The sequence below is a fragment of the Alexandromys fortis genome, unplaced genomic scaffold (genome assembly GCF_014885135.2).
Source record: "Alexandromys fortis isolate MF-2015 unplaced genomic scaffold, M_Fortis_MF-2015_v1.1 scaffold_19, whole genome shotgun sequence".
NCBI lineage: Eukaryota > Metazoa > Chordata > Mammalia > Rodentia > Cricetidae > Alexandromys > Alexandromys fortis.
Genome location: NW_026067890.1, coordinates 2,273,493 through 2,292,050, shown reverse-complemented (window position 1 = coordinate 2,292,050; position 18,558 = coordinate 2,273,493). Strand labels below are relative to the sequence as shown.

Sequence of the window (18,558 nt, the reverse complement as noted above, 5' to 3'; positions counted from 1 at the left end):
CAACCAGGCCACACAGCAGGAGAGGGAGCCTAATCCACTTCTTCCAGGGAGGGCTCTTTTGTCTGTGAACTATCTTAGAGCCACCACATCCAGGTGCACTGTTCGCCCGTTTGCTTTGACACCAGCTTCCCTTCATGGAACAGTTGGAGGGTGGATAGCTTGCGTTGTGCTCGTTCACTAGCTAACACTTAAGGAAAAGCTCTTCAAAACAATTGCTAAAATCAAAATTTTGCCAGGCATGGTAGCACATGCCTTTAATCACAGCATAGGAGGCAGTCAGGAGAATATCTGAGTAGGAGGCCAACCTGGTCTACATAAACCCCTGCCTCCCCCTCCTACCAAAGTTAGCACTGTGGTAGTACTTTATTTTTTGTTTGTTTGTTTTGTTTTGTTTTTCGAGACAGGGTTTCTTTGTGTTGTTTTGGAGCCTGTCCTGGAACTTGTCCTCTATACTAGGTTGGCCTCGAACTCAGATCCACCTGCCTCTGCCACCCCAGTGCTGGGATTAAAGGCGCTGGCTTACTTTCTATTTCATATTCAATTTATATCCATGCTGTTTCTAATAGTCTTCTAGTCAAACTGATTTCTATAAACAAAAGCCTTAAAAGTGTGACATTACCTTGTTTAGATTGGTGGGGCGGGTGAAGGGGCAATTGTCCTGGGACTGTGTGTGTGTGTGTGTGTGTGTGTGTGTGTGTGTGTGTAAGCCAGCACGTCCAAGCTGAGCATCAAATCAATAGCTAATCCAAACAACAAAACAAAATACAAAACAACCCTCTACGTACTACCAACCATTCCTGTAAAGCTATTTCTGTTGCCTTCAGTTCTGTTTCTGTGGGGAAGCAGTTGACGCGGATGCGCATAGTTTGGGACGCCTATTTAGAGGTTCTGAGAAACTCTTTGTCAGATTTGAGCAGGTAATAACTTTTGAAACTTGAGTTCTTTCATCTGCGAAGGAGAAACAGTTATCATACCCGCTGCTCAGCACCTTAGAAAGAAGGAACCAGCCAGCTAGTCCAGGGACCTGGCCCCACCCGGCCCCAGGACACCTCCCTGCCCTCCGTTAGTGCAGCTTTGAGGGGCGTGGCCGCGTGCGGGGGCGGGGCTGCGTCACGGGGGCGGGGCGGGCGACTCAGCCCATCGCACGATGTGACGCGCCGCCGGAGGCAGGCCGGGCCCTCAAGATGGCGGCGTGCGCCCGGAGCGGCTCGGCCCGGCAGTAGTGGCGGGACAGCACTCGCCGCTGGGGCCTCCCGCCCCCTGAGTGGCTGCTGCAGCGCCGGGAGTCGAGGATGGTAAAATGACCCAGGGGAAGAAAAAGAAACGGGCCGCGAACCGCAGTATCATGCTGGCCAAGAAGATCATCATTAAGGACGGAGGCACGGTGAGTGTCGGTTCCGCGCCGCAGGGCGGCCCCGGCGCGGGCCCAGCTTCCGCGTTCGCCGGCCCGGGGAGCACCCAGCTCGACCCACGGTCTCCGCGGCCGGTCGCGGCGTCTCGGGGGCCTGCGGCCTCGGCCCACGTGCACCCGGCCGCGGGGAGGAGGCGTCGACCCCTCGGCAGCTCCGCCAGGCCCAGCGCGGCGCGCGGGGAGGCCGGGCAGCCCTGAGCTCCATATGCTGTGGCGGGTGGCCGCCGCCGCCCGCTGGGTCAGGGTACGTGCGTTGTCCCGTCGTGGTCGCCGGAGCCGGAGCGGCGGCTCGAAACTCCTGGGCTCGGGGACCTGGTCGGGGGCTGGGCTCGCTTCCCCTCCCGGCGTCGGGAGCCTGACCTGACTACCTGGGGCCTACACTCTCCTTTAGAGAAGTCATCACCTTGTGCCTCAAAATAACAGTCTTTAATTTGTCCTGACGGGAGGATCAGGGAAAGACTCTTTGAAAGGCAGGCGGGCTGGGGCTAAAAACTGTACCTTTTTAGCTGATCCTTAATTCTTGGTAAACTTTACGCAGTGTGCAGTGGGTTACCAGAAGAGGATATAGGATTTGTAACTGACAAACGAGCCTACACTTCTGTTGTGCTGAGATTTCCTTGCTGTTACCCTCTGCTCTTTGCTGGATCCTTTGGTATCACGTTCGGAAGTAGAATGGGAAAATGAGATGTGTCTCTTTCCCGTGAAGTTGCAGACATGGTTTCTTTCATTCCATTTGTTTGTAATTTAATGGAGCCTCGGTCAGTGCTAGCAAAGCACTAAATATGTAAGTAGGCCACCACCGAGGATTTGCCGAATTCAGCTTGAATTAAATGACAACTTTCTTTTGACATTTCAGATCATGGCCTAGTCCAGCTGCCAAAATTTAGAGCTTGGGACATATGGAACGATTTCAGAATATGTTCGGTTAACTGTCAGACTTATTAGTTGTCATAGCTTTGACATTTATTGAAAAAAAGAAAATTCGATGTTTTCCAGATCCTTGTTACTGCACCTGATTAAAATATTACTTTAATCTCATGAGTTCAAATTAGCTGTTCTGACCAAGTTGGTAGGAGCTATATTGTAAGGATATTGTCTGCTGTAGAAAGACATTTTTTGTTGGGTGGCATTGTTTCTTTTTTTGATTTTCGAGATAGGATTTTTTTTGTGTAACCTTGGCTGTCCTGGAACTCTGTTCTGTATGTAGACCAGGCTGGCCTCGAACTAACGGAGATCCACCTGCCTCTGCCTGAGCACTGGTATTAAAGGCCTGCGCCACCAATGTCTGGCGAAAGACAAAATTTTAACAAAGTGCATTTTATAAAGCCAGATGACATTTAAGATCAGTATTCTTTGCAAAAAGACAAGAATGAAACATTAAGGGATACACCTTAATTGTACTATTATTGCCTCTTTCGAGGATTTTGTTTTGGTGTGCTCTGTCAGTGTGTTTTTTGTTTTGTAGTGAGCTGGGTCAGCCCTGCAGCATACTCATCCCATACTCTTTGGTTAGAAGAGATCCATGTAGCTCAGGATGGTTCAAACCTACCATCCTGCTTCTGCCTTCCAGGTGCTGGGATTACAGGCCTGTGCTACCGGTACTGGCAAGAGGCGGATCTTGTTTGGTTGTTTAAATCTTGCTATTTATGAAGATAGAGCAAATGCCTAGGTTCCTTAATACACAAATTCCATTCTTAAGAACTGGTACTGTCAGCTGGGCAGTGGTGGCACACGCCTTAATCTCAGCACTCGGGAGGCAGAGGCAAAGGCAGGCAGATATCTATGAATTCAAGGCCAGCGTGGTCTCCAAGAGCTAGTTTCAGGACAGGCTCCAAAGCTGTAGAGAAACCCTGTCTTGAAAAATAAAAAAACAAACAACAACAACAACAAAAACCTGTTACTGTCTCCACAATAAGAGCTTTGCTTTCCCCATTGAATCCCACTGGGCCTCTAGTATGTGGGTCGATGGCTGGCTGGATATCTCTCTCTCTCTCTCTCTCTCTCTCTCTCTCTCTCTGTCTGTCTGTCTGTCTATCTATCTATCTATCTATCTATCTATCTATCTATCTATGGGTAGGTTGATTCTTCCTCGTCCATGTGAGTGGTTTGCTTTAAGATAGCATTGCTTTTCTGCCTTTACATGTAAGTTAGACTACCATTGTGGACATTGAGGTTTATTGTTATTTGGCATGTGGATGTTTGGCCTGCATGTGTCTCACCATGTGAGCGGGGTGACTGGAGGTCAGAAGCAGCCATCGCATCCCTTGGAACTGGAGTTGTTATTGGTAGTTAGCTGCCATGTTGGTGCAGCTAACTCCCCACTCTTCCCACCTCTGTTTTGTTTTGTTTTGTTTTGTTTTGGGACAGGGTTTCTCTGTGTAACAGCCCTAACTGTCCTCAGAGTATCTCTATAGACCAGGCTGGCCTCCAACTCACAGAGATTCACCTGCTTATGCTTCCCAGGATTAAAGACGTGCGCCATCATCATCTATCTCTGGTTTTTGTTTTTTTGGGATTTTCTTTTATTGTTATTTATTGAGCTCTACATTTTTCTCTGCTCCCCTCCCTGCCTCTCCCCTCTGTACTTCAATCCTCCCCCAAGGTCCCCATGTTCCCAATTTACTCAGGAGATTTTGTCTTCTTCTACTTTCTACTTCCCGTGTAGATTAGATCTATGTAAATCTCTCTTAGTTTCCTCATTGTTGTCTAAGTTCTCTGGGATTGTGGTTTATAGGATGGCTTTCTTTACTTTATGTTTAAAAACCACCTGTGAACCCACACACTGAGACAATGGGGATGTCCTATCGGGAACTCACCAAGGCCAGCTGGCCTGGGGCTGAAAAAGCCTGGGTTAAAACCGGTCTCACTGAGCTGAACATAGCGGACAGTGAGGACTACTGAGACCCCAAGAACAATGGCAATGGGTTTTTGATCCTGCTGTACCTATTGGTTTTGTGGGAGCCTAGGCAGTTTGGATGCTCACCTTACTAGACCTGGATGGAGGTGGGTGGTCCTTAGACTTCCCACAGGGCAGGGAACCCTGATTGCTCTTTGGGCTGCCGAGGAAGGGGGACTTGACTGGGGGAGGGGGAGAGAAAGGGGAGGAGGCGGTGGGGAAGAGACAGAAATCTTTAATTAATTAATAAAGAAATACATTTAAAAAACACCTGTGAGTATATATGATAATTGTTTTTCTGTGTCTGGGTTACCTCACTCAAAATAATGTTTTCTAGTTTCATCCATTTTCCTGCAAAATTCAAGCTGTCGTTATTTTTTTCTGCTTTGTAGTACTCTGTTGTGTAAATGTACCACATTTTCCTTATCCATTCTTCAGTTGAGGGGCATTTAGGTTGTTTACAGGTTCTGGCTATGACAAAGCCGCTATGAACATAGTTGAGCACATGTCCTTGTGGCACGATTGAGCATCCTTTGGATATATACCCAAAAGTGGTATTACTGGGTCTTGAGGAAGGTTGTTTCCTAATTTTCTGAGAAATCGCCATACTGATTTCTAAAGCTGCTGTACCAGCTTGCTCTTCACCAGCAATGCAGAAGTGTTTCCTTTTCCCCACAACTTCTCCAGCATAAGTTGTCATCAGTGTTTTTGATTTTGGCCATTCTTTCAGTTTTAAGATAGAATCACAGAGTTGTTTTGACTTGCATTTCTCTGATGACTAAGGATGTTGAACATTTCCTTAAGTATCTTTTAGCCATTTTAGATTCCTTTGTTGAGAGTTCTCTGTTTAGGTCTGTGCTCCATTTTTTTTTTTTTTATTGGTTTATGTGTTCTTTTGATGACCAGTTTCTTGAGTTCTTTGTATATTTTGGAGATCAGACCTCTGTCTGATGTGGGATTAGTGAAGATCTTTTCCCATTCTGTAGGCTATCGTTTTGTATTGTTGACCATGTCCTTTGCTTTACAGAAGCTTTTCAGTTTCAGGAGGTCCCATTTATTAATTGTTTCTCTCAGTGTCTGTGCTGCTGGGGTTATATTTAGGAAGTGGTTCCCTGTGCCAGTGTGTTCAAGTGTACTTCCCACTTTCTCTTCTATGAGGTTCAGTGTGGTTGGCTTTATGTTGAGGTCTTTGATCCATTTGGACTTGAGTTTTGTGCATGGTGATAGATATCGTTCTATTTTCATTCTTCTATATGTTGATATCCAGTTATGCCAGCACCATTTGTTAAACATGCTTTCTTTTTCCATTTGATATTTTTGCTTCTTTATCAAAGATCAGGTGTTCGAAGATGTGTGGATTGATATCTGGGTCTTCTATTCGGTTCCATTGGTCCTCCTGTCTGTTCTTATGCCAATACCAGGCTGTTTTCAGTACTGTAGCTCTGTAGTAGAGTTTGAAGTCAGGGATTATGATGCCTCCAGAAGTTCATTTATTGTACAGGATTGTTTTGACTATGCTGGGTTTTTTGCTTTTCCATACGAAGTTGAGTATTGTTCTTTCAAGGTCTTTGAAGAATTTTGCTGGGCATTGCGTTGAATCTGTAGATTGTTTTTGGTAAGATTGCTATTTTTACTATGTTAATTCTGCCAACCCAAGAGCATGGGAGATCTTTCCACTTTCTGGTGTCTTCTTCAATTTCTTTCTTCAAAGACTTGTCATACAAGTCTTCCTTTTGTTTGGTTAGAGTTACTCCGAGATATTTTATGCTATTTGTGGCTATTGTGAAGGGTGATGTTTCTTTGATTTCTTCCCCAGTCCTTTCATCATCTGTGTACAGGACGGCTACCGATTTTTTTTTTTTTTTGAGTTAATCTTGTATCCTACTACATTGCTGAAAGTGTTTATGAGTTGTAGAAGTTCCTTGGTAGAATTTTTGGGATCACTTATGTAAACAATCATATCATCAGCAAACAGTGAGAGTTTGACTTCTTTTCCAATTTGTATCCCCTTGATCTGAAATAATTACATTGCACATATATATTATGTTTTCTTTATCCACTCCTCTGCTAAGGAATAGCTAGGCTCCATAACTTAACGAATGTCAACAATGTTGCAGTAAGCACTGATCTGCAGATATCTGTGATGTGCTGATTTGAACTCCTCTGAGTAGTAACAAGGAGTGGTAGACCTGGTCTTGTGGCAGATCTGTTTAGTGTTTTGAGAAACCTCCATACTAATGACCATAATGATTGGAGTACCTTACATTCCCACCAGCCGTGTATAAGGATTCTTTTTTTGATGGCATCGTATCTAGCGTTTGTTTTGTTTTTGTTTTTATTTTTTAGTTTTTTTAACCCCTTACTGAGTGTCAATTTTATTGATGAGAGATGGAATTTCAATGTAGTTTAAATTTGCATTCTCTGATGATTCGTGAGATTTAGCATTTTTTCTTCTGTTTATTGAATGTCATCTTTTGATACTGATTTCATTGCTGAACTATTTTTTTGGATTGCTAGTTCTCAAATAACAATACTGAGACTTATTAAGTATGAAAGGTTGGCCTTTAGCTTAGGTTTGTCTCAACTAGCTCTTATAACTCAACTCATTTATTGTAATCTACATTCTGCCACATGGCATTACCTCTCTTCCTTTTTGCATCTCCTAATTCCTCTTCTTGTCTCACTGGCATCTCCCTGCCTCTCTTTTCCCAGAGTTCTCTCTTTTCCCGGAAATTTTGCCTATCCGCTCCTACCTAGCTATTGGCCATTCAGGTCTTTATTACACTAATCACAGAATATATATTCACGTGGTGTTTGAATATCCCACAGCAGATTTACTAGTTAGGTTATTTCTTCTTTTTCTTCTTTTGGTTTTTTGAGACAGCGTTTCTCTGTAGCTTTGGAGCCTGTCCTGAAACTAGCTTCTATAGACCAGGCTGGCCTTGAACTCATAGATAACTGCCTGCCTTTGCCTCTGCCTCCCTAGTGCTGGGATTAAAGACATGTGCCACCACCTCCTGGTACACTATTTAGGTTTTTTAATTTTTTGTGTATTCTACTTGTTATTTAATGTGTCAGATGTATAGTTAGCAAGAATTTCCTCCCATTCTCTAGGCTCTGTCCACCCTGGTGATTCTATCCCTTGCTTTATAGAAGCATCTTGATTTAATATAATCCCATTTGCCAATTCTTGACAGTTTTTCCCTGTGCTATTGATGTCCGTTTTAGAAAATCCTTGTCTGCACGTTTGTGTTAAAGTGCTTTCCCCTAGCGGGTTCAGTCAGGTCTTTTTGAATTGATTTTTGTGCAAGGTGAGATCTAGGGACCTAGTTTCATTCTTGTAGATTTGGAAATTTAACACCATCTGTTAAAAGAGACTCCCCTTTCTCTGATACATTTTTATGCCTCTGTCAGAAAGTTAGGTGGCTGTCACTGTGTAGGTTTATTTCTGGCCTCTCCTTTCATTTCTGTTTAACTATATGCCTATTTTGTGCCAATACCATCCTGTTTCTTGTTAACTATCTCTGTCATATAGTGTGAGATCAGGTATGCCTTAGCATCGTTTGAGGAATGGCATTGGAATTTTAATGGGGATTGCATTGAATCTGTAGATGGTTTTTTTAATAGGATGTTCATTTTCACAATATTAATTCTTATAATCAGTGGACATGAAATGTCATTCTATTTTCTAGTGTCCACTTAGATTATTTTCTTCAATGTTTTCATATATAGTTTTCTTTTACTTATGTAGTTATATTTACTCCAAGGCATTTATTTTACGTGTACAGGTGCATTACCTGCATGTATGTGTACCACATTCCTGCCTGGTGTTCTCAGGGGCCAGAAGACAGCATCGAATCTCCTGAGATTGGAGTCCAGATGGTTGTGAGCTGCTGTGTGGGTGCTGGGAATTAAACCTGGATCCGCTGCAAGAGCAACTAGATCTTACTTGCTGATTCATCTCTCCAGCCCCTGTATATTTATTTTGAGACAACAGTAAATGGGATTGTTTTCCTGTTTTTTTTTTTTTTCTCAGAACATTATTTATAAATAGGAAGATTAACCAGGCAGTGGTGGCACACATCTTTAATCCTAGCACTCGGGAGGCAGAGGCAGGTGGATCTCTGTGACTTCAAGGCCAGCCTGATCTACAGACCACAAAGCTACAGAGAAACCTTGTCTCAAAACCAAAAATAAATAAATGAATAAATGGAATAAATAAATAGGAAAGTTACTAAATTTTGTATGTTAATGAAAATGTTTATCAGCACTGAGAGTTTTACCTCATTTTAAAGAATTATATGGTTTGCAATTAGGAATATTTGACTTTTTCCTTTCCTTTTTGTTTCCCTTTTGTTTATCTTTCTACTCTAGCTAAGGCTTTAAGCACTGTATTGAAGATGCGAAGGAAGTAGACACCCTTGTTTCTGGTTTTAGTAGAAAAACTTTTGAGTTTTTCCCTATTTAGTATTCAGAGTTAAGAGTAGGCATAAGAACAGCATGAGTAACTATAGAGTAAGTTACTAAATGTTAAATTATGCCTGTGAGCCAGGTGATGGTGGCGCACGCCTTTAACTCCAGCACAGGAGACAAGCTGGAAGAACTCTATGAGTTCAAGGCCAGCCTGGTCTACAGAGCTAGTTCCAGGGCATCCAGGGCTATTACACAGAGAAACCCTGCCTCGAAAAAACAAAAACAAACATACAAAAAATTATGTCTGTGTATCTATTGACTACCATTTCGCCAGTGAAAGTAATGACAGAATAGGTGAATTTGCTTTTGAAGGGTCTGTACATAGCAGTAAAACTCTTAGCTCTGAGTTTTGTTGCATATAAAGACATGGTGACCATATTAAAGTTTCTAAGATTAAGAAATAAAACTGAGAATGGTGGCATTCATCTAAAATCAGTGCATTGTTGAGGGTGAGGCAAGAGGTTTGTGAAGCAGAGGATTAGTTTGAGCTGTGTGGAACCTCATCTCAAAGACACAGGAAAGGAAAGATGATTGGATTAAAATTAACTTGTGACAGTTCAGAATGCATCCTGCTATTGTTATCTTCTGTGATGTAAATTAACACTCCTGTAAAAGGATGTGAGCTACAGTTATTCACGTGAATTATATATTTTATTAAAATTTAATTTTTGTTAGATTTTTAAAGTACACATTATTTATTTAGACTTATGTTTACTGTGTGTGTATGTCTGTATGCTTGCATGTATGTCTGTAAGCTATGTGTTCTGGTGCCCAAGAGGTCATAAAGGACATTGGATTCCCTGGAACTGGAGTTGGAGTTACAAACAGTTGTGAGCCATTGTGTGGGTTCTGGGAATATAACCCAGTCCTCTGGAAGGGAAGCAAATGCTCTGAACCACTGACCCATCCCTCCAGCCCAAGTTCACTTTTTTTTTTTTTTTTTTTTGCCTAAGATCTTCATTGGTCTTTTTTAAGTACAGGGATTAAAAACATGGGATTAGACCAATGATAAATTAGATAGTTCTTTGTATTAACTAAAATCACTTCATTGTAGTGAATCCACAAATGAAATCATTACACAGCAAGATTAAGGTAGCCATTCAAATGCTTCCCCAGTTGTAACTACACATCCCGGTGAATTTCTTTTTTTTTTTAATTGAGAATAAGAAAAAAAAAAGTTTCCGCCTCCTCCCAGCCTCCCATTTCCCTCCCCCTCCCCCTACTCTTCCTCCCCCCCACTCTTCTTTCCCTCCCCCCACTCCTCTCCCCCTCCCTCTCTAATCCAAAGCGCAGTCATGGTTCCCTGCCCTGTGGAAAGTCCAAGGTCCTCCCCCCTCCGTCCATGTCTAGGAAGGTGAACATCCAAACTGGCTAGGCTCCCACCAAGCCGGAACATGAAGTAGGATCAAAACCCCTTGCCATTGACCTTGGCTTCTCATCAGTCCTCATTGTTCGCCATGATCAGAGAGTCCGGTTTTATCCCATGCTTTTTCAGTCACAGTCCAGCTGGCCTTGGTGAGCTCCCAATAGATCAGCCCCCACTGTCTCAGTGGGTGGGTGCACCCCCGTGGTCCTGACATCCTTGCTCGTGTTCTCCCTCCATCTGCTCCTCATTGGGACCTTGGGAGCTCAGTCCAGTGCTCCAGTGTGGGTCTCTGTCTCTATCTCCATCCATCACCAGGGACTTCACTATGCAGGTGTGGATAGTTTAAACTCCCAATCCTTTTGTTTGTATCAGATGCAGGGATTCTAGAGGTGTACCACTGTGCCAGACTACTTTAGAGATTTATTTTTAAAAATTTAAGGTGGATACTTTTAGTTCTAGCCCTCATGGTTCTACAAGAGATCTCTGTGAGTTTAAGACCAACCTGGCCTACAAAGCAAGTTCTAGGACAGTTAGAGCAGTTCCAGGGAGAAACCCTATCTCAAAAAACAAAACTAGAACAAAAAATAATAATAATGTGTATGAGTGTTTGCTTGCATGTGTCTGTGTACCATATGTGTTTATTGCCCATGGAGGCCAGTGTTGGATCTCTTGGAGTTGGAGGCAATGTTAGCCTTTGTGTGTTGCTGTCTCATGGGAATTGCTTTGTTGGAAATACCTAAAAAGTAGTTGCTATATTGTTTGCAAAATGTAGTGTGCTCAGAGAAGCAGAGCTCCAGATATCTTCCTCTTACTTCTTCTACCTTCTACTGTGGAGGATGACTGCCACCCAACCTTTTCTTTCTGCTTTTAATGAGAATAGTCAGTGTCTAGACCCAGTCCCCAGTGCTTTCTACTCCACAGACAACAATGGCCTCAAGCTATTGCCTGAGGACAGAGGATCTTTATAGGCCCACATATCTGTTAAACAGCTCTAAAAATGTTTATTTCCTTTTGCCTCCCTATCATCAGGATTGGTTTCAAGACTCCCCTCTCATGCCAGAAAATGTTAATTCTCAATCCATTTAAGTAAAGCAGCTTACTATTTGTATAACATAGTAGATAAGCAGCTTCCTGTACACTTCCTTGGTCTCCAGATTACTTGTGGTATCTAGTGCAGTGTCACTGTTAAGTGATGGCTGGTATATTTCTTAGGGAGTGATGGCAAAGTACCCATTCATGTTTAGTTGGACATTAGTTTACATGTGCAGTTGACTGAATCTCTGGCTATGGAGTACCAGCTGCACTGTCTTTGGTAGGTGTGTGGCAGGCAGCACCTCTATAGCTTATCTTTCAGCATTTGCTTTAGATGAGCGTATGTGGATAAATTAGCAAGCACTTTTCTAAGATTATGTATTTTGTTCAAACAAATATTATTAGGAGTACTGCTGACTAATATAATCATGGTATCTGCCAAAAGTTGCAGGTTATTGTAGTGTAACTTGTTTGTGGCTGCCAAAAGCTTGAGGTTTGAATAAAACAGATAGCTTCTTTTGAAGTAGTGTTCTGACAAGTATGATTTAAAATTTTTCAGTTATTTAAAAAGCACAAATTGTCATTAGCGTGGTTTCAAGTTGAAAGTGTGAGTAAAAAATTAAGACTTAAGGACTGGAGGTCTAGCTTGGTTGTGGAACACTTACTTGTCCAGCATGTGCAGGCCTCTGAAGTTGATGCTTAGCCTTCCAAACTAAAGAGTTGCTGCTTTTAGCGAGGGTGCATCGAGATCCCCAAAATCGGTTGTCTTTTGAAAGCAGATGTTGTTTCTTGTCTTTCATAGTGGCATGACTTTTTCAAGGTATAGAAGCAGTTAGGAATTCCCCTATGTGAATTTTTTTTTTTTTTTTTTTGAGTCAGGGTTTCTCTGTAGCATTTTTGGAGCCTGTCCTGGAACTAGCTCTTGTAGACCAGGCTGGCCTCGAACTTACACAGATCCTCCTGCCTCTGCCTTCTGAGTGCTGGGATTAAAGACGTGCGCCGCCACCATCCAGCTTGTGAAATGTTAAAATAATGAGTGAAGCATTGTGACACTAAGACAAGTCCTGAAGTTAGGCTCCATCCTATTGATGACCGCTTGGATCTAGTTGGCGGTTTATAAGTTTTAGTTTTACCTTCTTAATGAGTTCAGTTTGTAGGCATTCCTATAATATTGCTGCTTAACTTGATGGAATAGCCACACCTTCCCCACTAATTAAAAAGGGGTGCAATAAATGGGTCTCCCTTAATAAACCTTTTTTACTTGAGACCTCTTTTCTCCTGAGGAATTTATACACTCTGATACATAAGTGTATAAAGGAAATATACAAATTAAACACTTAGTGGAGTCTTTGTTTTCTATAATTAAGGCAGTAGTTTTCTGTGAGAGCAGAAAGCACTGCAGATCATAACACAGTTGCAAGTCTGAGTTGAGGTCTTGGCAGCAGTGTTATGTAGGGCACTACTAGCATCTTGCATGCTACTGAACTTACAGCTGTTAGCCATTGAGTTTACATAGCTGCCTAGGGAGTATCTTTAGAATGTTGTGCTGTATATCACAAACACTGGAAAGAAAACAACATTTGAAGTCTGTTTCTTCTGAATGTTTATTGCCTTTATTCTGTTGTAGAGTTGAAAACAGTAAGTTGAGCTACTCTTAGTCCAGGAGTGTGTGTAGGCTACCCCTTGTCAACTAGCAACCACATGACAGTTGTCAGTAGGAATTAAGGTATAAGATATTATACACCAATCACTCTGCTATGCCTTAGGATACAAAAAGAAAAAAAATTAATTTCTGTACCTAAGAAAGTGATATACTGTGGCATTCATTGTATGCCCACTTGGGCTCTGGAGTTGTTTCCCCAAAACACACACTTTTTTGGGGGAGGGGGTCTTCATGACAGGGTTTCTCTATGTAGCCTGGGCCATACTGGAACTTGCTCTGTAGACTGGACTGGCCTTGAACTCACAGAGATCCACTTGCCTCTGCTTCCAGAGTGCTGGGAGTAAAGGCATGAGCCAACAATGTTCAGCTGGGTTTTTTTTATTAATTTTTATTTTATGCATATGGGTGTTTTGACTGTATATATATCTGCACCAGGTATCGAAGAGGGCATTGGATCCCCTAGAACTGCAGTACATGTTGAAATAGGAGCGGTGGCGGGGCTGCGTCCCCAGCACTCCGGCCGCCTGCTGGCTTATGCCCGAAATAACACACAAACTGTATTCATTTAAAGACTGCTTGGCCCATTTCTATCTAGCCTCTTCTAGGCTAATTCTCGCACCTAGACTAGCCCATTTCTAATAATGTGTATAAGCACCCCAAGGTGCGCTTACCGGGAAGATTCTAGCCTACGTCCATCCTGGGTCGGGGCTGCCTGGGAGAGCGGAGCCAGCCTGGCGTCTCTGCTCCAGAGAGCAGAGCTGTCGGGTCTTTCCAGGAGCAGAGCAGAGTTTGTCTGAGGAGTCTTACCTCACTTCCTCTTCCTCCTGTTTACTCCTCCCACCTATGTTTTAACCTATCAGGGCAAGCAGTTTCTTTATTTAATTAACCAATGAAATCAACAGATTGATATATGACACTCCCACATCAAGTACAGATGGGTGGGTGCTGGGAGTCAAACCCAGGTCCCCTGAATAACAAGTGCAGTTAACCCCTGGAGTTTCTTCTTAAGTTGTATGTGTGTTCGCTTGTCTTTGTTGTGACAAAATGTCTGGGAAAACATCTTCATGATTTTTTTTTTTATAACAGTTTCAGAGACTACAAGCCATAATCTGTAGCTCTGTTGCGTTGGGGCCCACATGATTAAGTGAAGCATCATAGCTGAGTTTATGTGGTAAAGCAAAGCAACTCATCTTAGGTTTACAGGCAGCAGAGAGAGACAAAGAGACAGGAAGGGACTAGTGTACCCATCAATAGGATATGGCTTAGTTTCCCCAACCAAGTCCCACTTCCTCATATGGCCTGTTGACTATGTACTCAACGATGGAGGAACATGCTGCTGATGAAGCTCACTCTTTCATGAACTGGTTTCCTCTCGGTAGGACTACCAGTGGTGGACCAAGTCTGCAGTTCATGAGCTTTCAGGATACTGCGTATCTAACCAGCGCCCTGCTTATCTCTCTCTGAGTTACCCGTAAGCCAATGGATGCAATTATATTTGTCTTTTCTAGGCTGTGAACTTTGAGAACTGGGAGTATTGTGCTTTTATAATCTTAGAACTCCTGCATAGACTATATGCTGATGTTTGCTGAACAATTGAGATCTTACATAAAGTGGTTCCTAGCCATGGTCCTTCAACACCCCTCCCTGAAATTTCAGGTTCTTCTGATTTCTTGCTTGGGATGAGGGTATAGGACCTTAAATTCTGTAGGTTTAGGAGATACATGTATTGTTTTAATGATGATGCCTTGTGACAATATCAAGAGCAATGCAGCATTTCAGCATGTACAAAAATCTAAACTCCTCAACTTTTGTACATGGCTGTTAAATGTGTTTGAAAGCCTCAGAAGTGGCACATGTTGGTTTGTGTGCAAATTTCATCTGAAATATTCAAGTTGTTTGAAGAGTCCAAACAGCAGTTTAGACTAACTATTCCCATTGTTAAGTAGTGCGTGCTGTATGTTCTTAGTGTTGACTATCGTCACCATGAGTTATTCAGAAGTTCACCGTTACTCTTTTAACATTTGAAAACAATGTCTTTCTACAGCCTCAAGGAATAGGATCCCCTAGTGTTTATCATGCGGTTATTGTCATCTTTTTGGAGTTTTTCGCTTGGGGACTGCTGACAGCACCCACATTAGTGGTAAGTGATCTTTAATGTGCACATCACTGTTTCTAGAGCAGACGGCCTGTTTTTCTTTCCATGGTTAACTAATAATACTACCTGATCATTTCTGCAGAAGTGACCTATACTTACTGCTTTAGCTACCTCTTCCAACCTTTACATAGCCCTTAGTTGGGTGGTGGCTCAGGTGTGTGAATGGGCCTGTCATTGGATATGCCCATGTAGAGGCTTAATCACCACTGTTGGGTAGAGGAGAAAGATCTTTACACTGATAGGTTTAGGGAAGGTGAAATTTAGGGCCCATATTACTCAACATAATTATTTTGAGGTAAGTTGAGTAACTCTGTTTGCCCAAGACAAGTTTCATTTGAGCTCAAGATCTACAAAGACTAAAAGGGATGTTACCTATGTTTCTGAGATTTGGAACCATGGAAGATGGTTAATTTTCTCCTGCCAGTGCAGGAAAAGGAAATAGAGACAGGTTCCCAGATATGGAGGAGTCTGTCTTGAAAAGACAATTAGTCTATAGCTTACAGAGTCTCAGAGAAGTCTTTTTTCTTAATCTTGGGTGTATGGGTGTTTTGCCTAACCGTGTGTAGTACATCATGTGCATGCCTGGTGCTGGTAGAGGTATTAGGTCTACTCGAAGTGGATTTACAGATGTTGTGAGCCACCATGTGGTTCCTGGAAATCCATTCTGGGTCCCCTGGAAGAGCAGCCTGTGAATGCTCTTAACAATGGAGTCATCGTCGTAGCCCACTAGAAAAGAACTTGGAAGCAGTTGGCTTACTTGTGCATGTTCACAAGCTTGGTCATTGTATACTCAGGAGGCTTCAAAGATTGTTTATAGAAAAATTAAATGACCATGGAAGGAGAATGCAGGAGTTGAAAAATGTTTCCAGTCCATATTGTTTGGCAGATTTATCTACATGTACATAATAACAGTTGCCTTTGCCTTCTGTGCATAAAATACTGAGTTTCACATGGTTACTTTGAATACACAGGCTATATTCATCTTCAAATAATTGGTTTTTGTTTATAATAAACTATCATTTAAAGTTAGAATGGTTCTCTCAGTGATGTACTATAATGAGTTATAAGTATGCTTATTTGGTACATTTTGATTGAGATTCTTTTCCTTTTAAAAAGTACAACTAATTTACTTAACTGTATCACTAGTTCTTCACACAAGCTGGGTAAGTGCCGTTCTGATAACATGGTTTAAGGGCTCAAATATAACATGTTGAAGACTATGCAGAATCTATGCTTCCGTCCTTGGGTCTTTACTGTAACTGACACAAAGATAATCTCAGCTGGAGAGAGGGCTCAGTGGCTAAGAGCAGTTGCTCCTCATCCAGAGGTCCCTAGTTTAATTCCCAGCACCTATGTTGGGTGTTTAAAACCTCCTGCAAATGCCAGTTTTAAGAGACCCAACATTCTCTTCTCCCCTCCATAAGGTACCCAAGCATGTGACAAACACGTACACATAAAAAATTCCATTAAAAAAGATACCTCAAGCTAGCATTGCCTTCCTTCCTTCCTTCCATCCATCCATCCATCCATACTGGTGTAGGATTGGTGTAGGGCCTCATGTATGATTATCAAGAGCCCTACAACCTCCAGTTGTAACTTTGCTATTTTGAAGTCAGTCAATTATTATTATCCCCAACAAGTGACGGAGAGCCAGTGCTGCTGACTTAGATACTGGAATATCTTCCCTCCTACTCCCCTCCAAGTTGTGATAAAACATAAGGCCCCTTGGTTGGGATCTGCTGATTCAAAATCTTAAATATTCATTTAAAAGCAAGCAAACAAACAAACATGATTTTTCTCATCATTGAGCTTCTTTAATTCACATTTGACTTGTTTTTCCTCATCTTTCCTTCTATCCCTCTACCAGGTGTCAAACCCAGGGCCTTGTCCGTGCCAGGCAAGGGCTCTACAATGGAGCTGTATTCCAGTCTTATAAGTTTCTTGTTTGTATTTACAATGAGTATGTTTTCTGAGGTTTCTTGTTGTTGACCAGAAGAGGAACTAAAGGAAAGGGAAGCTTTCTGGTTCTTGCAAGATGTCTGTAACTGTAACAGCGTTTCTTCTCCTTGTGGCCATTCCCCGTTGTTTTTACAGAGACAGGCAGCACTGTGAAGCATTGGCTTCCAAGTCATGTGAGAGCTCAGTCGCTCCAGCTGTAAGATTTCATAGCTCCATGCTAATCTGGAAATTCATGTGAAATAAAACTAGATTGTGTTAGGAAAGGTTGCTTGAGCTGGGCAGTGGTAGGTAGATCTTTTAATTCAATGCCTAGTCTACAGAGTGTCTCCAGGACAACTACACAGAGAAACCTTTCTTGAAAACCCGAGGAGGGGTTGTTTGAAAATATTAATGTAGAAATTTTACCAAGACTAAAATATAACATGTGCTTTTTACTTTTAAGGTATTGCATGAAACCTTCCCTAAGCATACATTTCTGATGAATGGCCTAATTCAAGGAGTAAAGGTATGATCAGTTGTTTGTCTGTTTGCCCATGTACACATGGATATACATATATACATACATAACTTTCTTATATATAATTTTGTATACTGGTTGCCAAATCCCTTAGTTAGAAGTTTTTATAACTATATAGTATATAATTTGGGCTATATTCTTTTTGCACTATCAGTTTTACATAAGATTGACTTAGGCAGCTGTGTATAATCATTTTATATTTCCTGTCTTATAATAGAATTCTTGTTCCAGAGGTTTCAGTGCTCCTATAACAATACAAATTTAGGGGCTGGAGAGATGGCTCAGTGGTTAAGAGCACTGGCTACTCCATCAGTAGATCCTAAGTTCAATTCCCAGCAACCACGTGGTGGCTCACAGCCATCTATAGTGGGATCTAATGCCCCTTTGGCATAAGGTTGTACATGCAGATAGAGCACTCATACACATTAAGTAAATAAATAAATCTTTAAAAGAATACAAATTTAAACAATAAGAATAGCTATGAAAAAGAAAAAATTTAATCCCAAACCCTTCATCCATACAGTCTCCTTATTAGTATACAGTATAGGTAACTAGCCCATGATAGTTTTCTGTTGCTGGTTTAGTTCCTGTAATTGGAAGTACATTAGCATTTCATATTTAATACCCAGGCAGAAGCCAATACATGATCTAGCCAGCCTTTGGAAATTTTTTATTTATTTATTAAAGATTTCTGTCTCTTCCCCACCGCTGCCTCCCCTTTCCCTCCCCCTCCCTCAATCAAGTCCCCCTCCCTCGTCAGCCCAAAGAGCAATCAGGGTTCCCTGCCCTGTGGGAAGTCCAAGGACCACCCACCTCCATCCAGGTCTAGTAAAGCCTTTGGAAATTTTAAAACAATGTGTAGGCAAGAAATAAGTTACTGTTGATTGAAAGTTTAATGATTTATTTATTCTACAGGTAAAGTTCCTTTTTTTTTTTTTTGTTATAGCAAAGTGGTTCTTTTTGGCTCATGTATCTACAGCATTTTTTTTTTTTTAACTTGAACTTGTAGGGTTTGTTGTCATTCCTCAGTGCCCCACTTATTGGTGCTCTTTCTGATGTTTGGGGCCGGAAATCCTTCTTGCTGCT

At 42.0% G+C, this 18,558-nt stretch overlaps 1 protein-coding gene across 1 annotated transcript in view; it reads left to right on the top strand.

The window, feature by feature from the left end:
• Positions 1-1,148: 1,148 nt before the first annotated feature.
• Mfsd14a (major facilitator superfamily domain containing 14A) overlaps positions 1,149-18,558 on the top strand; it is a 35,186-nt gene continuing 17,776 nt past the window's right edge. The window contains exon 1 of the mRNA XM_050148673.1: positions 1,149-1,384. Coding sequence (XP_050004630.1) covers positions 1,301-1,384 — 84 coding nt within the window. The 5' untranslated portion in view covers positions 1,149-1,300. The remainder of the gene's footprint in view (positions 1,385-18,558) is intronic.